This window comes from Crocodylus porosus, unplaced genomic scaffold, assembly GCF_001723895.1.
Source record: "Crocodylus porosus isolate Cpor-Errol unplaced genomic scaffold, CroPor_comp1, whole genome shotgun sequence".
Lineage (NCBI taxonomy): Eukaryota > Metazoa > Chordata > Crocodylia > Crocodylidae > Crocodylus > Crocodylus porosus.
This window is the reverse complement of record NW_017728910.1, coordinates 21,495,175-21,520,115: the sequence shown is the minus strand read 5'-3', so window position 1 is coordinate 21,520,115 and position 24,941 is coordinate 21,495,175. Positions and strand designations below refer to the sequence as shown.

General features: G+C 45.8%; 1 protein-coding gene across 1 annotated transcript in view; it reads left to right on the top strand.

Annotated features, from left to right (window-relative positions):
- Positions 1-24,941, top strand: part of MCF2L2 (MCF.2 cell line derived transforming sequence-like 2) — a 268,026-nt gene that overhangs the window by 119,264 nt on the left and 123,821 nt on the right. The window contains 6 exon segments of the mRNA XM_019532786.1: positions 1,253-1,367; positions 1,776-1,895; positions 2,611-2,802; positions 3,560-3,751; positions 4,115-4,292; positions 18,865-18,968. Coding sequence (XP_019388331.1) covers positions 1,253-1,367; positions 1,776-1,895; positions 2,611-2,802; positions 3,560-3,751; positions 4,115-4,292; positions 18,865-18,968 — 901 coding nt within the window.

Genomic DNA, 24,941 nt, shown 5'->3' with positions numbered 1-24,941 from the left:
TTATTCCTTGATTTATGTCCTGGTTGGAATAACTCTTTAACATCTCTTAGTTCACAGTTGGTTTATTGGACACAATGCCATATGTTTTGAGGAAGGAAAGACGAGGTAGCAGCTCTGAATGGGTGAAACCAACAGGACCCATTTAAACAAGGCTTAGGCCTGTTTAGTTAGGTCACTCACTACAGGGCTCCACATTTAATGTGCCGCTGTATTCCCCTCTCAGCACAGACATTTGCCTCACGTGCCTGTCTGTGGTGGGAAAAGGGAGTATGCTATGTATGTGAGTCAAGAGGAAGTACGTGCATTTTTCTAGAGAAACACTTAGTGAACTTTGGATGGAAGAGATCCTCTTAAACACAAGTACATTTACCCTGGGCTTCATCCACAGTTGCAGTGAAGAGGAAGATGCTCCACTTCCCTCAGGGACCTCCGGTTACCACCACAGAAATCACAGCCATTGATCAGCCACTTGCTCCTCCCTGCTGCACTGGAAGGGAAACAGCAAACACCATGCCTACATTTCAGCATGCCTCACCTGGCATGGAGCTGCACTGCTTGAACTAAAGTTGGGTGAAATGTGTTGGCAAATAGTATAGATTCATTACCAGTTGACTGGACAATCAGATCATTCATTGGTTGTTCTAGGAGTCAGGAAGGAAGTTTTTCATCTTAATCCCCATGTGCAAGAGTGCCCAGCTGACCACCTGCTTTTGGATTTTCTTAAGCTGCTTCCTTTTCTTATGATTAGGTTGCTGCCAGGGATGGGATACTGCACTTGCTGGATCACTGGTCCAGTCTGGAATGTTGAGCAATAGATTCCTGCTTGAAAGGTCCCATAAAGCAATGAATGGCATTCACACATGGACAGAGTAGATTAGCTGTGATGAAGCTGGGGAGAGAGAATTCACTCAGAAAATTGCACGCAATGCATGAATGAACCATGCTGATCTGTGGCAGGTGGATCCATGCAATCAGACTAATTATACTCCTCCCTGGCCCAGTGCAAATCTCCATTCCACATTTCCTTGTGCACAGTTGGCTTGAAACAGAGATCTGCATCTCTTATGGGGAGGGCATGAGGGTGGAGTCCTTACGCCCTCTCCATGAGCCTGTTCTGCTTTGGTGATCCTCTCTGCAATCCCTGACTGCCTGGCTGACTTTCTCCCTATGTGCATAGGTACTGAAACAAAAATGCACTCCTGGGAGATAAATACCAAGTGATGTTTTTGTTCTCTCTCTCATTTCTTAACAGGTTATTGGCTCAGTTGGATGAGACAGAAAAAGCCTTTGATCAGTTTTGGTCCAGGCATCACCTAAAGTTAGAACAGTGCCTACAGCTCCGACACTTTGAGCATGATTTCAGAGAGGTATGTCACATCTTCTTTAAATACAGCACTTTCTGGTGAATGGGCTCAAACTTTTCCACTATCACTCTTCTGATTGGTGTGCGCCAGTAGTAAAAACCAACGCTACCAAACAAAGCCTTTTATCAGGAAATACTGATTATTCTAGCCAGCTGTGGTGTCTTGGTGAGCCAAAGACAGGAAGATGCCAAGTGGTGCTCTGGAAAAAAGAGCTCACATCTTCTTAAGCATCAAATATCTTAGAGGAATGGATGTTTGATCCAAACCTGTTTGAATTCAGTTGAATTCTTACCACAGTTCTCCAGACTCTGGATTGGCCCCCTCATTGTGCCACAGTGGGTGGATTAATGCTGGCTAGTGGCAGTTGTGAAGTCCTGGGAGGCAATGGATTGATTACAGTGTTTCTTGTAGGTAAAACTGGCATTAGATAGCCTGATGGAAGCCCAGGCTGGGTTCACTGACATCGGAGACAGTGTGGCTCGTGTGGATCACCTTCTGAAGGAGCAGAAACAACTGGAAGAGAAGGGACAGGTGTGCACTTGGCTAAACTTCATGCTCTGCTTACTGTAGCTGAGTGTTATCAGATGCTTGAATAGCTTGATGTCTGCCCCATAGTTACTCTTCTAGTGGGACCTGAGCTCAAATGGCAACACTTGGATTCAGATTCCAAACCTGCTGAGTTTCACAGTCATCCATATCTGCTTGGTTGTTTGATTTGGTTCCCTATAAAGGTACAGGGCCACTTGCAAAATACGTCTTTGGAATTCAAAAACCTACAAGCTTGGATGGGCTTGGGTATAGGGCTTTGGTTGAGGTCCATCTCTTGGAACTGGAAGCACAGCATGATCAAGCCCAAAAGACCGTCCCGTTAAACGTCTTCATGTGTTGTTTTATTAAAGTGGGTATTTTATGAACAACTGTTTCCAAAAAGGGATTCCCCTTCCATTCCTATAAACATTACCTTTCTGGATCTTTTGGCATTTTAAGTGCACCAGGTTAGCCAGTTCTGATAACTGCAATATTTGGTGTCATTAGAAAGCAATGGATAATTTTACTGGATCGAACAAATATGACGGGATATGAAGAGCTTTCAATGCAGGCTTAAAACCAGACATTATAATGAACCAAATGATTCTCTAAATCTGCAGCTGTAGGCGTCAGAGGGGATTATGAGGGATGGTTGCTGTTACTGGATTCTTGTATTAGCTTCTAAAGCTTTTTCATGTATTTATTGTTCATTCTGCAGGAACCTTTGGAAAAGGCCCAGTCTTTAGCTGTCCATGGAGACCAACTCATCCAAAACAACCACTACGCAGTTGACTCCATCAGACCAAAATGTGTTGAACTCAGGCGTATCTGTGACGACTTTACTAATGAGACCAAGAAAAAATATGATATTTTGGGGAAGTCCCTCGAGCTGCATAAACAAATAGACAAGGTGAGGGAATCTTGCTATAGGGAAACCTCGGTAATGCTTTGTTGAAAAATAAAGATTTAGAAGTTTTTATACCTGAGGTTTCAGATGAATGTGTTTAGTGTTTTCCCCCACACACACCAATCCACAGATAGGGAGAAGAGCTGTGATACCAGCTTTATGGTTGTCCATATCTGCTTGGTTATTTGATCTGGTTCACTATAAAGTTAGGGATACCAGCTTTAGAAAAGGGAGAAAAAATGTTTCCCTGAATTATACTCTTAAAATTATTCAAACTAGGATTTGGAACAATATAAGAATTTGATCTAAACCTATAATGTGAACCAAACCCAGGTAGGGGTGCATTAAATGATCAGTTCTCTACTCCTTGGATTATTTTTGGTTTTCAATCTCCCCAGCATTTCTGTAATCTTGCTGGAAGAGGACACACCTTGGGACAGTTTTAATGATATTATCCAGCCTGGCCTGAAACAGGAATTAAACGTACCATGAAAACCTGTTTCTGGGTTTTGCAAATCCAAGAGTTTTTTCTTGGGGGGGGGTGTTGGAAGGCAAGGTTCACATAAGGTTCGAACATCTATCCAGTTTCTTGGGGACTTACCTAGACTCAGTGTTAAAATGCTGAGTGGGAAGCTCAGGAAGGCTGAAGAACCTCATTGCCTTGTGGAGGGTGACTGTACATCACAGACAGTGATCAGCACTTCACAAGACTGGATGGTGAATGATAACAAAGTCGTCTTTGCTCCATTTTCCTTTAAAGGCGAGCCAGTGGTGTGAAGCTGGAATCTATCTCTTAGCTTCTCAAGCTGTGGACAAGTGCCAGTCACAAGAGGGAGCTGAAACTGCACTTTGTGAAATAGAGAAATTTCTGGCAACCGCTAAGGAACACCAGCTCTCCAACCCAAAAGAATTTTATAATCAGTTCGATATGATTCTCACCCCTGAAATCAAGGTAAAGCCCACTGAATTGTTACATTGCCTGTTCAAATGTCTGAAAAACAGCAGCTAATGTTTAAGATGCAGGTTCAGTGTTCTGTTGTAGTTCTAGATAAGGTTCCTTTCGTGTAGCAGAGCATTGTGGGGCACAAATGTGGGCATTTGGGGGTATGAGGGTTACTTGTGTGTGCTCCCTTTGGAGTAGCACCAGAGGTGGCTGTGAGGTGTGCCCAATGGGGCATTACTGGCAGGAGCACAGTCCCTACAAAGCTGCCCTGCTCTAAAACAAATGCTCTGGCTTATTCCTTATACCTGCCTAAGGTGATCAGTCTGCCCCAGAGCAAATGCCATTGACTCAGTGTGCATTGCTCTCCTGCAGGCCAATGCCCAAAGGATTCTCCAGAAACTGGAAGACGTGCAAGAAATGTTCGACAAGAGGCAAGTGAGTCTGAAGAAGCTGGCAGCCAAGCAGACTCGGCCGGTGCAGCCTGTCGCCCCGCATCCTGAGTCTTCCCCGAAGCGAGCCTCACCTAAGACCACCAGACCAGCAACGTTAGGTAGGGCCCGGAGACAGGGTTTTCAGATGCGCACCCCATCTTGTCGTCACAGTTCTGCTTTGCCCTTTAACAAGAATGAAGCCTTGTGTTTAAAATTCAATGTCATGGACACCGGTTTCAAAGACGAGTGTGAAATCTTTGTGCATGTACAGTGATCAAGGAGGGGGAAATCAGGTTTGGATCTGCCAAGACACTTCAGGCTCCACTCTCCGTGGGAGGTTTCCTTCTCCTAGCGTAGACCCCCATCCCAGCTGGACTCCTCTCCTACTGCTTATTCTTTTTCTCAAGCAGTAATTGGTATCTGATTGCACGTGCAAATTCTGCTTTGGCATTCCTGGCTGTAGCAGGTGTGCACAGTTTTGTGTGTGTGGCTTCCAAATCACAAAACCCCAGTCAGGCAATGCAAAAGGTTCAGTGACAATGTTAACCCATCTATGTCATTGGTTGTTACATCAAGGCAAAAGCTACATATACTTTATCTCTTCTGAGAATTTACAGTGAGGTACTGGCTTCAGTTATCCACCTCAACATAAAACCACACCTTCGTTTTGCAGTGAAGACACAGGCTAGGTCAGCTTGATGCAGCTTAGGCCCTGCAGCTGATCACTGAAGCCCAGGCCTGGGACCCTCTCTGTTGTGTTAAAAATCAAACCCAAGTGTTTAGCAAAGAGCCTTGAGAAAAATAAACTGGTCGCTGAGATTGAAAGGAACGTGCAGCTGAGTTCTGCTTCTGCGGCGGGGGACTGGGAGGTGATGGGAGCCTGACCGTCGTGTCTCCTACATGCATACACACACACACAAGCTCGCCCTCTCTTGTCACGTGAAACAAACCCGCTAGGTTTGCGGTGTATTGCACGGTGTCCTGTCACAGCTCATTGCCTACCTTCTTGAGGCCAGCCCTGGTCACTTATTCTGATGACAACCCTGAACAGAATTTAGAGGAAAAGAGACAGTACATAGATAAAAACAGATTATTTTGCAGTTTGCCTCCAAATGCTGTGACTGACTGAGCTTGTTAATATAGTCATCTCCCTTTGGTTGTGACCATGGCAGCTGCTGGCAGGCCTCTCTCAGTAATTGCTCAGGTGCACATGAAGGATGCAGTCTACAGTGATTGCTGCTATTGGCAGGAGCCAACCTGCTGCTGCTGCACTGGGTGGCAGCCCCACAGCCACCCTTCCCTTTGAGTGTCCCAGCCTGAAGTGACACTTGAAAAGAGACAGTAGCAGAGTCTCCCACCAGCCACTGGCCAGGGAAGGTCTGCTCCTGCTCCCAGTTTTCACACCAGTTTGAGCAAGCTTTTCCTTCCACACCCTCCAGAGTTCTCTCAATGTGGATTCTTCTGCCTTGCCAGTGTTACTCAGACAGTATAGTTACTGCCTCAGGCTCCCAGCTAATGTGATGTTCATGTTCCTGCATGTACACTTTCATGTATTTTTATTTCACTCCTATGCAGAACTTCTAATCATTTCCAAAGCACGGGAGAAATACTTACCTATAGTTAATGTTCCACATATATATATATATATAGTGGCAGAAGCAGGTGGCAGAGATTCCTCTGGTAGCCTCAGAGTTCCTGTTCTTTCTTTGGCTCGTCAGGTATTCCCCACTTCCCCTTGTTCTCGCCTGCTGTGCCTTGTTGTTATCCTCAGATCCCGAGAGTAAAAACTGCTGCCCCAGAGTCCCCAGAGTAAATCTATGTCCTCCCAGTCTATATATTCTTTACGGACCACCTGTCTCTAAGATGCTCTTAAAAACAACTCCTGGCCTGTAGTTCCTTTCTCTGACATGAGTCACCTTAAAGGCAATTCATGGCCCCTGACCTCCCATACAGCCATGCTGATGCCTTGCAGTTGTTAACACTTCAGTCATTTCCAGGGTGCTCTCCCCAGTCCCTTCCTCTCCTGCTTTCGACCTTTTTGACCTTTGGCTTGTTTGGCTTCTGTCCCTGTGGTCTGGCTGGACCCCCCCAGCCCCCATCTACTGTGCAAGGCTGGGCTTTTGCCCTTATTTCCACCTTCCTAGGTCTAGCCCTCTTGGCCTTATCTCACTCCTCTAAAGCTTGGGTTTCACCCCTTTTTGTCTGCAGGCCCTGATACTATCCCTGCCCTGTCCAGGCACTGGGTCTCTGACCCTTTTCTGCCCTGTCCGGGCACCAGGCCTCTGACTCTTTCTCCAGACTTCAATCTGCATTGGCTTAAGTCTGTTCTGTGCCCCAAACCCTGGCCCCCAGCAGAGTTCAAAGTAGCTGTGTGCTCCCCTGGCATACTGGGACCTCCAGCTCCCCTAATTAGGCCCAGTCTGGTCCACTGGCTCAAATCACAACAGAAAAGTTCAGCCCTCTGGCTGTAACCAAAATCAAGCCTTCTGGCTGCATAAGAGAGTCCAACTTTCAGGCAACTTGCAGTTCTCTATTAAGAACCTGCCTGGTGTAAGGTTTCCAGCGGTCTCACAGCCTTGGAGCAGCACAGGGCCTCTTGCACGGCAGCATATTAGCCAGGATTCCTGTCTTGCACTCATTCTAGCAGACAAAGTATCCCACTTGAGGTTCTGCCTCCTGCTGTTGCGTCTCTGGCTTCTTGTTACAATACACCCACCCACATGCACACATGTGTGCACACAGACACACATAAGAAAATAAATGGTAATGCACAAGGAGGCACCTTTCTGCCATGCATATGGTGTAAATGACAACCCTGTAGGGAGCCTTGTGGTGTGGTTCCTATAGGTCATCTCCCTAGGACTCTAGGATTGTATGCAGCTGGCTAGGAAATACAACACAGAATCACTCCTCCAGCCCCTTGCACATTGTTGCAGTTAACAGGCAGAGGAAGTTATTTTCAAATATTTCCAGACCTTTGCCATTCTGGGGGACATGAACAGTGTTTGCTAGTCCTGACATTCACACATCTGCCTCCCTTTGAGTCTGCCAGAAGGTCATAGCGCTGCTTGGATAATGACAGGTATATCCTGCACCAGTGATGGCTGCAGAACTCCCTAGACTACAATGTGTGTCTTGTGGTAGTAATTAGATTCCCCAAAATATTTCTACAGATAAGGTAGACAGGTCAATAAAAGACTGGTAGGCAGGGATCCATGGGTAGGGTAGATAGTTTAATGCCTGTGATTTGTTTCTAAAGACTAACTGACTTAGGATGGGGCCTAAAAATTAAACACTTTACCACACTTTCTTCAGAATTTCCTCAGCTTGAAATACAAAGTACCACTATTAGGTTAATTGTCCTGGGCTATATGTATTGACTGAGCTTTTGAAATGGTATCTTCTATCTTCTCTAGTAGTCTTCTCCAGATAGTCATTCTTTGGATTTCTCCTGGGTCTTTCATCTCAGCACTCTTCACAAACATTTCAACATCTCTGAGCGTTAAGTATTGCTGCTACTTCTCTGCAGAGGGTGAGTCAAGGTTTGGGGAAGTAAAGTGATTTTTACACAGTGTATCTGGGTTATGGTGGAAAGGAGCATTGAGAAATTCTGACCTCTAAGTTTTTCTTCTAAGCATCATACTCTGAAGATGAGGTAGTCAAGTTCCCGTCTCTTGTGACAGTTTTCTACTGATTTTCCTTAATAATATGAAGAAGATCTGTACTCCCGGGCCTGCACTATTGCAAGTAGAACTCATGCTTCTTAGTAGAAGAATCATTTATCTCTCGTAGACAATTTTTTTTCTGGCCTCGTTACACGTTCTGGCCCTGATCTTTGTGGCGAGTCACTCAGACAGTCTAGTAAATGGGATTCCAGCTTGGTCACACAAGGCCACCAGCGTAGGTCAGGATTCAGAATTGTGGCTTCTATATTCACAGGATTTCTTGAGGGTCAACTGGGGAAACAAGAAAGAGAAGCCAACATCATTGTTTATAGAAGACAATATTTGTGGTGTAGGATGCACCTGGCTATTCCTGATCACTTGCAAAGCAGAGCGTGCTCAGAGGAAGTGATGGCATTCGCAGACATGCAAATAAGGAGGCAGACAAATAAACTAAAATGGTGTCACTAGCGCTTGGGGGATGATTGTTTCATAGACAGCATATCTACACCAGCTCCCATAGAAGTGCAACATCTGACTATTTTCCAAGTCTCCCTTAGCAAAGAAAATAGAATCCAAAAACATTTTGTATGTGCTAATATAGAAGTCGTACAAAAAACTAGAACTCTTGGTTCCAAAATGATACCTTTTATTAGACCAACTGGGAAATCGCAAGAAAACTGTCCTTTTCTGCAAGCTTTTGGAATTAGAAAGACTGTTTCCCTTTCCAGAACAAAACATTGACCATTTTTCCCAGTCTGACCCTCAAAAACAAGGGAGAGACAGTGCAGGGTGCTCAAGGAAGGAGTTGAACCGGTGTGCGTGGCCAAGTATGAAGCCCCTCAATGGACTGACTTGATTTTAAGTCGTCTCCTCTACACCTATCCTAGGGACAAAGAAATGCTTGTATGAGCAGTGCACAGGAATCCGGCTGAATTAATCTGCATAATAAAATCAAATAACTATTAATTTGAATGTTGCTTGGTGAAGGGGGTTGAAATTCCTTTCCAGTTCCTCCCTGGTCTTGATGGGAGTTTGCCTCTGTACACTTCCTCACCCTGAAATTTGAGACCAACTCTCAAGGATGCAGGAGCCCTGTGTTGACCTTTTCTGTGGTAACTAAGCCAGGTTGCCCTATAAATCTTTCTTGTTATTATTTTAAGTCTACATAGAAATGCATATTATGCTCTGGCTATTCTGTTTATTCCCAGTGGGATTTGCTGAGGCATCACGGACAGTGAAATCTCTCTCTTTTGGGTGTGAAAAGAAAGAGAGATGGCATGAGTCATAGAGAGTCACAGAATCATAGAGAAGTAGGGCTGGAAGGGACCTTGAGAGGACATCTAGTCCAGCGTTTCTCAACCCGTGGGTCGCAACCCAAAAGTGGGTCACAAGAATACAAGAAAGGGTCGCAAACAAACTTTAAAAATGGATTCACTTTTAAAGAAGAAAAACATGGGAAACTGCCGGTCTTCCCTTGCAGGCTGGCAGTGTCCTAGCCTGCCAGGGGCTGCTTGGGGCTCCGCCATGCCCTACACCCTTCCACCCCACACACCCAACCCCTGCCCCACACACTGGGGGCTGGGGTCTAGGGGTGGCGGGCACTGGTTCAGGACTGCCCACTGATGTTTACAAATGGGTCCTGGTACAGAAAAGGTCAAGATCCACCAATCTAGCCCAATCTCCTGCGTGACAAGGAAACAAATGGGATCCTCCAATTATCGCAGTGCCTGAGGCACCGTGTTTGATGAGCCGCCTGTGTTTTTGCAGGCTGCATTTCAGGATTAAACAAGATTCCTGTACAAAGCTTCTCAACTGCTGTAAACTGGCATAGATCCACTGAAGTCAATCCACTGAGGCCAGGCCTGCCAGAGATTATCGAACAGGTTGGGAAGGAACACAGAAAGTTACCAAGTATTATAGGCTGAGCTGTTATTACTGACTGTACTTAGCATGGCCTGACCTTTCCCGTTTATGAGACCCTGTTTTCAGCTGCTTGTACTTTTGCCACACTTGAACAGTTTGGGATGACATTTTCCCTCTGGCCAGCTGACTGTCTATGGCTGAATTTGTTTTGGAACATTTCAGCAAAATAGGTCAGCATTTTCCGTGAACAAATGGATGATTTGCCATATTTAAAAAAAAAAAAAGGATCTGCTGATATATAATACAGAAGATACGGCACTTCTGTGCTTCAGAATAAGGGCTGGAAATTGTCAGGCTGGGGGAAAGGACTGCTTTTGCTATTGGGAAGGCCTTTCTGCTCTTCCTTCTCAAAATGTCCAAATTTGGTCAGACTTTTGAGAAGAATCTCGGTTCACACATATTCAGCAAAAACTGGTTAATCTTTGACAGCGAACTGTCCTAAGATTGCTTTCCTTCCCTGCCAGTAAACATCTGTGGAGCCCACTGGCAAAACAAGTGTCTCATCGTCCTGTAGTGCTGGGCCACCCAAAGAGGAGAGCCTGCCTCTAGCGTCGAGGGCTGTTACCTCTTGTAGCACAGGTTATAGCTATAGCTGTGGTGAGGCTGGAAGAGGGAGGTCTAACTGTTCCAACCCTGCTGATGACCTATGTGGTTATCAATATGATGCCTCCTAATAGAAATTTTGCTTTTTAAGTTTTTTTTGTTTTTTTTTTTTTAAAGGAAATGTAGAAAACTGCACCCCAAAAACTTCAGTAAATGGCTGCAGAGTCAAGCAACCTCCCTGATCATTTGAATGTACCAAGTACTACATGATACTAATTACTGTCAAAATTAAGATCTCAGGAATCTTAAATCGAGCTCTCCAAAACAGCAGATCAGTTTGCACTTCATTTTCATGGTTCACTTTCCCATCCAAAAGTCACATTGGCTGGAATGATCTAGTTGGGGGTTGAACTAGATGACCTCCTAATTTTCTGTGTTTCTGTGATCCAAAAGCTATACCTCATCCTAAAGAGATACTGCAAAAATAAATCAAGGGCTATTTGTGAAGCATCCCGATTCCAGAATTGCAAGCACCACAGAGAAACCCATGTGAAATCTTTAGAACAGGTTTGCATAGTGCAGTCAATAAGGCCTGAGTAATGAGGATAAATCAAAATATTGAATAAATTGTGTACTAACCAGTGGTATGGCACATGTGGCAGAGTTCAACAAATGGGACAAAAGAATAGGCAATCTTGTGATTAATGATGGTTTCATAAGGCATTCATCCAAGAAGGCTGATCTGATAATCTTGTGCGCCTCTGAGCGCTTGCCTTTGCAGCTGTAACATTCTTTGCATGTGGTGTGTCTGCGTGCTATAGAGATGCAAGATGCTGCTGAGATTCAAGCTGGAAAGTCGGTAGAATCTCGGCAAGCTTATTAAACAAAGGATACGTTTCCCAGCATGTGAGACACAAAAATAGTGACTCGTACTACAGGCGTCTTGGAAAGTGGATTGGAACACTGATTTCCTTTGGGAGAACACAGCTGGAAGCTCTTGAGGCCTTTAAATAATAAAACCTAAACAAGCTCCATCTCACTGGATCCCTTTTTGGCATTCCTCACACTCACTAATGCAGAATGCTGACTAATGAATAACATCTGGACTGAGGATAAAAGAAGAAGGATATGCTGCAGAAGAGACACGGAGAAAAGCAGCAAAGGCAAACAGATGTGAATTCCATTAAGGGCTCTTGGGGAAACACTGATTTTTACAGACCAAAATATTTATATCAAAAGAGAGCACAAGGGAAAAAGATGCTTTCAATTTTGCAGACACAGGGCATGTATCACATAGCAAAGTCTGTGTAAAACTATCATTTTCTTTTCATGAAGGGCCATATTCTGCCCTCCTTTTATGGGTGAAATCTCCATTGTTCTCAGTAGTGTCAAGGTGATGTTGCCATGAAGGTCCAGGAGAGATGCAAAAGCAAGAGTTCTTGTGCGTGATAACTTTTCTTGGATGAACTCTATGGTTGGTGTAGATATAGGCAAGCTTTTGGGTATCACAGGACCCTTCCTGAGGTCCCCAAACTATGAGACCTAAAAGCTGTACCAACCTAACAGTTGGTCCAATAAAAGATATCACTACATGTGCAATCAATGCAAAGCAATAAACTCCAGTGTTTATTGCTGTTTGAATGTGCTCCCAGGAGTGCAACATGTTGAGCCAGGTCAGAGCAGCTCTGGCTGGCAGGGGGCACGAGGGATTAGCCTGCCAGCCTGGGACTGCTCTCCCTGGCTCAGCGTGCTGTAGAGGGGCTGGCTGGGGCACAAGGATGCTTCAGCGTTGGGCTGGCTGGCAGGCAGCCCCTTCCCTGAAGCACCCTCATGCCCCAGCCAGTTTACTACAGCCTTATAGGGGCGCATATGGAGACACCGAGACTTTACTGTGCAGCTAATTACTCTACTCCTCAGTAAATGTCTCTTGTAGATGTGCCCACTGTGCAGCATCTTACTCCTTGAAATCCATGGATCTGCTCAGAGTACATTTCAGCACGTGTAAAAGGATTCAGATCTGGACCTTAATATCATGTTTTTAAGCAAAATAACTATGTTATTATTAGGAGCAATTCCTCTTGCTGGTCCCACACACCACTCAGGCATGTTGAGACTGCAGACACAGGTTATTTTCACAGAACTCAAAGAGCCAGATCATAGCTCGTCCTATGGAGGAGCAGGGTAGGGAAAGTGTGCTCTTTTATACTTATTTATCATTTCCTGCATGCATTGAGCCCCTTCGTCTCTCCACTCTGCAGGATATGGCGAGAAGCGAGTAGAGTCTGGAGTCTTCTCCACCAACGGTCCACAAGGATGCATCCACTGGCTGCATCACAGCTCACTTCCTCCCCATATAACTCTCTGAGCAGAGGGGAAAGGGAAGAAAACATGAGTACAATTGTTCTCACCAAGGCTTTGTGATCGTTGCTATATTATTCAGCATGTGTATGCCTGGTTTAAATTAAAATTGTTCTGGGTTCAGGCCAAGAGAATGGTGATATTTTTCAGGCCTGTTTCAACTTATGCCCATTATAAGGAATGAGGAAACAGGGGAGATGCAGGCTAGATATTAGAAAGAAGTTTGTAACCACGAGGGTGATTCAGCATTGGAAGAGATTACCTAAAGCAGTGGCACTGGAAGTTTTTAAGTCCAGGTTAGACAAAAACTTGCCTGGGCTGGTTTTGACAAAAGTGATCCTGCCGTGAGCAGCAGGTTGGACTAAACCCCATTTTTCTATGATTCTGTGATTTTTTTTGGCAGACTTTTTGTGTTGTTCTTCAGCAACAAGTAGCTGGCACAAAGCTTTTAATAACAGCCATTTGGAGTGTAAAGTACAATGATATTACTAAAGGGCTTGAAATCTGTAACCTTATCAGATACCGTATTATGGTGTATAAAATGCAGGTGGGTCTCCCCCCAAACAACAAAGTAATATAGCAAAATTATTATAACTAATGTTAATAACTAGTTATTAGTGCATCTCTAACTAATACGCTATGTGGGTTGCACCCACGCCATTTACTTCCCGCGTATCCATTTAACAGGATGTCACATGGGCCGCAGCAGTGTGCTGATTGGGCGGCAGGTTGTGAACCGCTGGGCTAGAGCATGTTGACTGATCGGAACGTATTCCATTACATATCAGAAGACTTTCTGTTCTGAATCCAACCAATTAAGCTGGTAGGGGCAAGTGCAGCAGAAAACCCTCTCTGAAGTCAAGGGACTGGCTTTAAGTTTATGGATAGTATTCATTTCTTCCATCTGCTCCTCCTGCTTACACCATCTTAAACTACAGCGGTGGATCCGCTATCGAGTTAGCAGTCATAACTGACTGCAAGGAGTTGGGAAGTCAGAGGGCAAACCGTGGTGAGATTTTTAATGAATTTCTTATCTTTAAACTACACATCCACTGCTCTCTTTTCTGACTCAGTTGGAACTGCTTGAAGTCAAGGGCAAGATCTTCGAGCCATAACCGATTTCCTCCCATCCTACTGCTCGTCATTGGCCAGGACTTTTTAGGCATGTTAATCATACCTTTTCAGAGAAACTGTTAGCTCAAACTAGTTGAAACTGGATGATTCTATTTTAGGCGCTCTTGGGTTTCATAACATGAATTCCTTCCCATTACGGTCTTCTTTTTTTCATACAAGGAACTTTAGAAAATGAATACAGCATAATCCGACTCCAGCTCAGGTGTATGTAGCGCGGTTCATCTCAGCAGGGCCCTGCACTGCGTACTGTTCCTGAGATCTATTTTCATGAAGCGCACTTGACCAAAAAAGAAATCACTTTTTGATCATGTCACAGCTTCTCACAGGGAAGTGTTTTGATTCTTTTGAAACTTTTTTTTTCCCCCTGTGACAAGACAGTTGTTGGATCTCTACAAGGAGGGGACAAAAGGGCAGATCCTGGCCTGAACCGAGACACCTGGCGTGTGAAATGTATACAGGCAGACAGCAGAAACGTAAGGAAATAATGTTGTTCAGCATAAAAGGCTGCTTGATCATTGCCCCCCAAGGAACAGCAACTGTCAAATGCAGCAACCTGTCCTGTGTACAGTGCACTGTATCCTACTACAGAGGGGCCATAACCCCTCTTCACAAGTTGAGACTTCTTGCCCAGCCGGGCCTCTCCTGTAGCCTCTCCACCCAACCTCTGCTCCACTCTTCCCTGGCTTTGCTCATTCCTGTCACCCAGAGCCTCCCTTATGCCCTCTGTGGCTCCCTGTCCCAAGAAGATTTTGATATGTGGCTTAGAGTAGGAAGTGTGGCTACCCATCCTATATTCTCCAGAACACGAGAAAGCATCTGGTTGGAAATGGGCTTCAAAAATCCCCACTTTATTTTGTAATACACAGATACACAAAACCCCAAAAGGACTCAGCAGCCGAGTCCCAGCTCTGTCCTGGGAACTGTTCATTTTGTCCTGGGACAGCTCATTTTGTCATCAGTACCATCCCTCAGCCTTCTAGGAAGAAGAGTGGACCAGACTCAGCAGGAGCTGTAGGGCTGCAGCATCTTTGAACTTTAGATATAGCTTTATAGTGGGACAGTAAAATATAGAGAGAATAGCATAACGAAGGTGGGGGTGGGCCTGTGAAGAAGGCACTGATGTGTGGGGTGGACACTTATGTCTTTGCAACTCCACAGCCATGGACACTAGACTAACCTGGGAGAGAGAGCATGACAACTCTGATGGCCGGTGACTTGGTCGTTCTGAATAGGAACCCATACCGAAGCAAGCATGGTGCCAGGGGAGGCATACAAAGTCACGACATTTAAAGAAATAATACGGCATATTGTAGTAATAAAGATTAACTCCCTTTCTGGCATGGCATGACGACATCAACAGGAACCTGTCAGCCGTCTTTCTAAGCAGTACTTCTTTCTCTTCTGGCAGAAAGGATCAGCTTCTTGAATTTTCTGGGACCTCGTCTGTCAGGAAACAAGACATGGCTATCCCCTCCACAATAACGTCCACATAAGCAATGACATCTTGCTCTTGGAAGAGTTCTTCCAGAGGCTGTGGTGTCCATAATGGTGCCCTAGAAAGTATATCAGCTGTCTGTAACTCTCCCAGGAACGAGTACAATATTGTAGGCGAATTTCAGCATCCCAAGGCAAAATCCCTGGACTCTTAGTGGGAGTTCATTGAGACATTTGTCTCCTAACAGGGACATGAGTGGCTCATGATCCATTTGTACAGTAAAAGTCAGGCCAAGGAGGAAAGTTCTGCATCACTCACATGTCTATGCAACTGCTACTGCTTCTTTTTCTATTTGTGCCTATTGAGTTTCAGGTGGAGCAAGTGCTCAACACAAAGGCAATATGGCTAGCTTCTTGACGTTGCTGTAACACTCCATGGGATGCCCATAGGATGAAGCCTCTGCTGCAATATGTGTTTCTCACACTGGATTGTAGTGGGCTAGTATCAGGGATCAGCTGAGTATTGATTTGATCTCACTGAAGGCCGATTGTTGTAGCAAATCTCAAAGCAGAGCAGTTTTTCTCTGCATTTGTGAGAGGCAGTGATATCAGAATTTCAGCAGCTTGATCCCCCACTGAGTAGATGAGTACCTACCGGGTGAGGTTCGGACTCGTTGTCCAGACCTGACATTTCCTTGAAGCGATTCAAACGTCTGCACCATCGAAGCTACATTCCAGGGGTTTGGAAATTGAACTGTTCTGGTGGCATAACTTTAGCTGGCTGCATCATCTCCGTGGCCAGCCTCTGCCCTGAGCTGGACTCGGCTGCTGATGGAGTTTGGTCTATCATTTAGGAAACATCTGATTGCCGACTGATGTTTGCGTTCCTGTTGGTGGCAGGATTCAGCTGCTCCTAACACCATGGGAGCAGACAGAAGTTACACTGATCACGTGATCAGCCCCCTGAAAAGAGCTCTACAGCCATGCTATGATGCACATGCAAGGCTACACAGTACTTTTAAAGTGACCGATCATACAACAAATTGATCCTCATCAAATGAGAGATAAGATGAAGGTGTTCCACTTCAGAGTGTCTTAGAGAACTTGTGTTCCCTGGGGTTAATTGATGGGGTAAATCAGGACTGGGCTGACATGCCCCCACAGCTGTCTGTAGGAAGGGAACGGGGAGGGGGAGTGAGCTGCCAGCTGGGGTTTCCCTGGCCTGAGCTGGAAGGGGGGGCAGGTGATTTGGAGCCCCCCTGCTGTTTCGTGGCTCCCTGCCATGCCCCCCAACTCCTCAGTGGTAGGCAGGCTCGATCACACCTCCCACCCCCAACCCAAAAGGTGAACATCTGTTGGGCTGGGGGAGGCGTGCGCTTTGACTCATGGCACTTTACGTAAAGCACCATGAGTTAGCATATGGGGTGCTGACAGACTTGCACTCTCTCATAGCTCAGGAAAAGGCACGTATAGCTTCCAGAGGGGCTTTATTGCAACAATGAATTTACACTAAGACGGCTGACAACTTCCTGTTGATGCTGTCATGCCAGCCCTCAGGAAGGGGGTAAACTCTTACAATTACACATACAGCTTATGAGCCATACATCACAGTCACAAAAATAGCAGCTGTTGCCGCGGTCAACTTGGTCACCACCAGCCCAGCTGCTGCCACTGCCACTGCTCCATGTGCTGCTGCCACACAGGGCACAGAGCTGCCTTTCTATGGAGAACATAAGTACTGCCATTTACTGGGTCAGACCATACGTCCATCTTGCGCAGCATCTGTCACACGGGGCAGAGCGCAAATGCTGAAAGGAGAGCGAACTGGGTATGACTAGGGCTTTTGCTAATGCTGCAGCCTCCAGCATTTAAGCTCTAGGAAGTTTGGATTCAGAGGCCGGGCCCCTAACACCAATGCTTAAGATAGCTATTACTGCACCGTTCCTCCAACAGGCATTCAAAATACTAGCTTTCCTCTTTCTAGGAAGGCTTTTAAGGATATTTAACTAGGAAACTGCCCCAGGGCCAATGCTGAAGGGACTGCAGAGTAGAATAGGAGCAATATTGTTTCTTGCCACCTCTCGCTGACCTGCTTTCACCATGTCATCTGGGATCCAGATTTGTTTCCAACAGCACATGCGACTCTGCCTTAATCTGTCTGGCATTCGGGGATAAACAGGAGAAATGTTTATTTTATATTATTAAAACACAGACATTTACTGGCTGTATGAGATCATTGACTTGTGGGGGTGGGGAATCAAACTGGACAAAAGAGTAACAGAAATAATACCATGAGGCAAGCGTGAAATTAAGGTATCCCCTGCCCTCAGCACATGCTAGCCCATTTTATTTTGGATGGCAGCCACAGGACATGTGGTCAAGTTGCTGCAGATTATTTTCCAGTAGCATCAGTTAGTTCATTGGCAGCCATGAGTTTCAGTCACTGTGAGCCAAGCTAAACAAGCCTTACACAATGGGAGCTATTGTGAAATTGTGGTCTCCTCAGGTTCATAACCATTACACAGACAGCAAAATGCATCACGGGCCGCTACATGATGACACTCTTGGGACCTATGCATGTGCTGAAACCTTACAAACAACAGGTCTTTACAGCACGGCTTTATCCCCCAGTTATAACGACAGAGATCCCCCTGCTACCACCATCAGAGAAACCATGCAGGCAACGGGCACATTCAGACATAGGGTCATTTTCACTTGTGTGGCTCCCATTATAATAGGGCTGTTGGGAAAACCCTCCACATTACACTAAGGATGGTGACCAAAAGGGCAATCCCTCCTGCCAGAGCTCTGTAGGAAGGCATCTGATATAAACTAAGGGATTGAATGCCAAGATGCATCAAAGCACTGCTCATATGCAATCCTTATTCTGCTAAACAGTCTGTTCCCTAAGACCATTGACATGAAGATGTATTCTGCATAGCTGCAACACTGTTTATCACTGACAAATGAAATAGAGGGTTAGCATGACAAAGAAAGCCTCATCAAATTAACTCCTGTTCTCCACGGAAGATCTGGTATACAAGTTGTGGCAGTACTCACCTCTTTGCCTTGGGGGTTCAGTTCCGTCATACCCAACCGAGCATCCCTCCTGTTGACTTCCACGCAGAAAGTTTCTCTTAAATGAGTTGGGAATCCTCTGTTGATTAGAATTGAAGTAGTCTTGTCATGTCTGGAGAGTTAAATTCAGCTCTCTATTCTTGGGCTTTCTAAACGTTAGGATCAGCTCACCTGTGGGTACAGACACATAGCCACCTTTACATCTGTGTCAAACTAAAGCAGATTTGTAGCATACAACCCTGCATGGTGCAAGTCAATCTGGGAGAAAGTCACCCCACAAAAACTGAACTAATTGTGCACAGGCATGTCGTGTGTTCAGCGCTGTAGTCAAATACAAGCCTAAAAAACTGTTGCATATGAACACCTTGCAATGATGTTGTGATCCATTCCCCTTTATTATGTATAACTGTGGCAACTAAACTGTCAGGCACTGGACAATTCACTTCAGGCTGAATCTTAGTTCTTACTTGTGGTGCTGGAACTTTTTGCATTTAATTTTTTTTCAGTAGGAATTAAGATTTGGACTTCTGATGTCAGTCTCTCGTGTTTTCTACAGCCACCAACAGGAGATCAGCAGAAATTCCTTGTCCTCCAAAGTCCATCTCTGAAGCAGACTTGTCAAAAAAGAAAAACATTAAGAAGACCAAAGGGGGAATTAAGGTAGGAACATATTTTCAGATTAGTCCCTGATGTTACTGTTCGGTATGACAGAAGTGACTTTTAAAAAGATCTTAAAGATTCCCTATGCCAGACTTCTACATTCTTCGCTGGCTTCCGAATGGATTGTGTTGCTGACAGTGCGTTTATACTCATTTAAGTGAAAAACATTTAAAACCAATCTGAAGTTCCTTTGAGGGAGGAATTTCCTCACATTTCATGTATTACAAGTGTGCCTTGAATACCCTACTGAAGGCACTGAGCATAGGAAGAGGTACCATAATAAGATTCCCATTTTAGGAAAAAAAGTTCTCTTAAGCTGCAAAACACACATGTACGATTCAGTTCAGAGCCTGACAGTGTACCCATGAAGGCCAGAACCCAGTCCCTCCAAGATGCAATTTATTCAGTAGATTTTAAGTGGGATTTCTTACCCCAAAGCCAAAAATAATCATTTTATTAACATTCATTTAACATACAAACGGCTTTGCTACTTGTTGCTGCACAAAGGAAAGAAAGAGCAGAGAAGGGAGCTTTCTAGTCTAGGTCCACAGATGGGTTTGGGGAACGTCCTTGGTGCCCGATCTATTTCAGGCTTTGAAGCTGGAGATTAATTCATCAGTATATTCCAGAAACAGCTTATGTTGCACAGGAACAATATCCACATGCTAACTCATGTTACTAAGGAGGGCACAGCTGTACCCTGTAGCAGTTGGTTCTTCTTTCTCTTATGCTTTTAAGACCAACTTGCAACTCCTCCTTCCGTTAATGAAAGGGAATCATTTTCCTTGGGTAAAATACTACCTCATTTTTAACCCAAAAAAATCACTTCATACTCTGAAAGTCTTGGTTTGAGGCAGCTGTTCTGCACAAGGGTAAACTTTGTCCTGCGTAGTTACGGTTCCACCCCATTCCTCCACTACGACTGCATTTCTTATCATTAGCAGTAGCCACACCGATCAAGTCGTAGACCTCCACAGATCCCTATCCACTCCCAACTATAAAAAGGAATTGAAAACAAATTAAGGTGGATGCAATAGCACTTGCTGCATACCTACATTCTCCTATTCATAGCATTAGGTTTCCTCCTACAGTGTCTGCCTTTGCTCTTTCTTCAAAGTCAGGCTGCAACTTTTGCAAGCTTTTCAGAGTAGGAATGAGGCATACTTTGTACAGCACCTTGCATGTTTCTGGGTGCACACTGACAAAGAGTAATAGCAAGCAAGGTCACCAACTGGAGCAGTGAGGAAAAACACGAACAGCTGGGGGCCAAAAGGTGGTAGCAAGACCAAAAGGAAGGGCGGTCTGGTTCATTTTATTCGGATTCTGGGCTTCTGAAAGAAGGCAAACACACGGGCAGTCCATTCCACTATGCAGGCTGCTTTTACTGGCTTACATCAGGTAACTTGTTCTGTACATCTGCAGGTCACAGCAGGAAAAGCTAAACCTAAAAACAACATGTGGGGCAGTGGCAGTTTGTGTTTGTTTTGGGGGTTTTTTTGTTTTGTTTTTTTTTAACTCCACACCGTCAAGCAGCCTCCAGCTCACCTCCAGTTTAAATCCTCTCCCCTTTGCACCCATAGCTACTGCCTGCTGTTTGCATACTTGCCGTAGGGCCAAACATGTCAATGTTCCGGGAAGTAGGGATTATTCACACGCATGGGGCTGTCACCCCAGCAAAGCCAGTTCCTGTTTCTCAATTCTGCATGCTACGTAGCAGCTTATGACACTACACAAAGGCCTCCCTGGTGACGCCCTTACAACAGAATTAGTAGTAAATTGTCCTTTTTTTTCCTCCTCTCCCACATCCATATTAGGTTTGCTCTTCCTGGAACTTGAAAGAATTGGGAGCCACTGTGGCTTCTCAGTACTTGAAGCGCAGTGATGCTGCAGTAGTATGCATGCAATAAAACCTAGACATTCACTAGAATGTCAAAAAGTGGGTCTTTACCCCACCCAAGACAAGAGGCAAGTTTGGATCTGGATTGAAATTCACTTCTCACATGACTGCTAGGCAAGTTCTTCCTAAGAGGCTACACAGGCATTCCTTGATCTGTTTGAAAAATTTTCCCTATGGACAACTAGGACTGCCTGGGAAACGAGATGGCCCAGAATTGCTTTTTGGCCACCTACTGAAAAATTAGAGCAAACAGCACAATTTAAAAAAGAGAAATGTCTTTAAGGTAATTAGTTATAATCTGACTGTTCTACATACCTACAAAAGGAGTTGTCCATTGCCAATTTTGCCATGAACTGCCTAGTGTGCCACCATATTTTCACATACAACAAGTCTTGGAATATAACGTATTCCTAGCTTTTGAAAGGCAGAATGAAAAAGGCAGGAGATTGGGGGGTTCCCCAGAGTTATGGCGGCACAGAGAAAAGACAAAGCCTAATCTTCAGTTAGCTCACTCTCCCTTTCCTGCTCAACTTGAAGACAGGTCTTCATAGGTGAATCTATGATTTTGGAACAAGTTAGTCTCTCCCAGACTGTGAAACAGGAAGAGAGACTGGGAGCAGCTAACAGAGTAAAACTGTGTTAAGAAAGGTTAGCGTGAGTAGTTGAACAATCAGGATCATTAAAAAAAAAAAAGGAGAGACAATCATTACCACTTCTGGAATGAAAAACAAGCCATTAAGTCAACCAACTCCCTTAACTTCCTGAAAAGCAGTCCAACTGCTGCTGCACTGTGGAGCAGCAATCAATGCAGGCTGCTTCTATCCTTCCCCACTGAGTACATGCACTCCAGCTGGGGGCGGGGGAGGCTGATTTGGGAGGAGAGAGACGTGGGTCGTACACAAGAAAAATACAGTATTGCCTAGCATGGCATTTGGGAGCCTTGCTGTTGGAAGACACAAATGGTGGGAAGGATGACAAAGCATGTGGCAGAGCATGTCCCTGGATAAATAGCTTTGAAGTGAAGTCATCTCATGAGAGGAGGGAGCCATCAGGCCATCTTTCTGCCTATGCTCAGAACCCCAAGCCATCATCACTGCCTAATTGCCAGGCTTGGACACGCCCAGAACAGGAGCAAGTAGATGGGACTTGGTTCAGAGCTGCAGTCCTGGGCTGGACAGAGGAGTGGTCGAGATGTAAATGTTGTCAGTTTACCAGCCTGACCCTCTGCTGGATTGACTGACCTAAAAATAAAGCCATGTGCATGGCAGCTAGGGGTCACCTCACCTTTACCCTGAGTGGGCATGACCAGGATTAAACGATATCCAGATAGACAGAAGGGTGCACACACACACTTTAACAGGTCTACAGCCATGCAAACAAAGCTGAGAACACAGAAGGTGCTGTTCCCCATTAACAGGCATATATCTTGTAAAATTTTGACCGCTTCAGTGATCGCATCCACTTAGAGGAGAGGAAGCGTGTTTGGTGAAACAGTGAAATTATAGAAACCAGTTAGAAGGTTACTTTTGTCAAAATTGAAGTTACAGAAGTAGGAAATACCACTTTACAAAGATTTCCCCGCAGTTTGCTCATCAGTCAGCGCTCTCTCCTCTAGAAGTGCTGCATCAGTTCCTGAGGAACCATCCTGCTGTGTGCACAGAGACTTCAGGGGCAGCTGCAGTGCCTGGATCCTTTGCTTGCCAGTTGAGGCCTGGCCACATCTGGCTCCTATGGATCACCCTAGCAGCTTTAAGCTCTGCCACGTCTCTATGATGCTGGAGAAAGCTTAGTTAAAATTTAGCTCCAAGGTGGTGCAAAGGCCTTCAGCAGGGATCAGAATCTAACCTGTGCATTACCTACATTGTCTAACTGAAGAATAGTTCCTGGATGCAAGTATCTGCTTGTCCAGAACAGCATTTGAGTGATCTCTGAGGCAGCAAAAGGCTCTGGCCTAGCATATTTGGAATCAAAGCCAACAGTGACTAGTGGTTTATGTTCCTGCCTTTTTGGGAACAGCCATGCCGCAGGGCTTTATGCATCTAGGTATGTGTGTGTGCGCACCTGCATACAAAGACATGTATTAATTTAGTATTAGCACTTTCTAGGACTAGCACATGCAAGCACTCCCCCTAGAGTACAGGTATCCCATTTAGTTCAGGCGACGTGAAGACTGTACGTGGAGAAATGTCAGTGCCAAAAAACAAGGAAGTGCTTCCAACAAATGCAAGATTCTGGCCTTCATAGAAGGCGCTCAGGAGTTCTAAGTGCAGTGCAGTGAAAGGTGACTGGAAGCATTTTATCTACTAAAGCAGAGGCTAACTTTTTAAAAGCCCTAGGCCAGAACAACCCGACTGGTCTGATGCAGGCAGGGTAGCTCTTACAGTACATCAATGGTGGGGGACTTTCCCCACACCCATGCTGGGGCCAGATAGCTGGGAACTGAGCCTGCACTACCCCTGCTTCTCGGATGCGATGTGGGCACAGCTTGCAACCCTGTGAGGAACTGCAATGGGACCAGGCATCTGCAAACTATATTTATGCTGCAGCTCCTCCCCCTGCAGATGTCAGATGAGCTGGAAGGCTCAGGAGAAGCAGCCGTGTTGCTGGAAGCTGCCTGGCCCCAAGCACAGCTCCTTCCCTATTGCCCAGCCTCAAGTGCCAGCACTAACAAAGTCTTCCAGCTATAACCACAGTTTCATAGTAGGTAGGGTCAGAAGGGACCTGAGCAGGTCATCAAGTCCGACCCCCTGGCACAGGCAGGAAAGAGTGCTGGGGTCAAACGACCCCAGCAAGGTGAATATCCAGCCTCCTTTTGAAGACCCTCCCAGGGCAGAAGTGAGCACCACTTCCCTTGGAAGTTGGTTCCAGATCCTAGACACCCTGACAATGAAGTAGTGCCTCCTGCTGTCTAATCTGAATCTACTCTCAGTCAATTTATGGCCATTATTCCTTGTTACTCCCAGTAGTGCTCAGGGCAACGGGCTCTCCCATTGCCTGCTAGTCTCCCTTGGCCAGTTCATAAGACGGCCTCCAGATCCCCTCTCAGCCTTCTTTTGTGGGGGGTTGAATAGGTTCAGGTCCTGTAGCCTCTCCTCATAGGGCCTGCCCTGTGCTCCCCTGATCATGCAAGTGGCCTCCTCCGGACCCTCTCCAGGAGGGATGTGGACAGCATGAAGTGCAGCACCCAGAACTGGGCACAGTACTCCAACTGGGGTCTGACCAGTGTCGCATAGAGGGGGGAGGATCACCTCCTTGGACCCTACTGCTCACATCCCTCCAAGATGCATGATGAGATGCAATTAGCCTTCGTGACTGCACCCCCATGTTGGCAGCCCATGTTCATCTTGGAGTCTATGACGACTCCAGGATCCTTTTCTGCCTCTGCGCTGATGAGAAGGGAGTTCCCCAGCCTGTAGGTATGGTGCTGGTTCTTTCTCCCCAGGTGCATCACCCAGCACATGTCAATATTGAATCCCATCCTGTTCTCATCCGCCCACCACTGTAACCTGTCCAGATCCAGTTGCAGCCCGTCCCTCCCTTCCAGCAATGCCCACTTCTCCCCACATCTTAGTGTCATCAGCAAATTTGAACAGGGTGCTGCTTTTCACCCCCTCATCCAAGTCACTGATGAAGATGTTGAACAGTGCAGGCCTGAGGACCGAGCCCTGGGGGACCCCGCTGCCCACATCCCTCCAGGTTGAAAGTGACCCATCCACCACCACTCTGGGTGCGGTCCTCCAGTCAATTGGTGACCCATCTGACTGTGTAGGCATCAACACCACAATCTCCTAATTTAACAAGAATGGGGTGGGAGACAGTGTTGAAGGCCTTCCTGAAGTCCAGAAAGACTATGTCCACCACGACACCTGCATCCAAGGATTTTGGGACCTGGTCATAGAAGGCCACCAGGTTGGTCTGACAGGACCTGCCACTGATGAACCCGTGTTGGCTGCCCCCAAACATACACTCCCCTGCTTGCCCCTCATAGATGTGCACCTGGATAATTTTCTCAAAGAGCTTCCCCAGGACCGAGGTAAGACTAACAGGCCTATACTTTCCTGGGTCCTCTTTCCTCC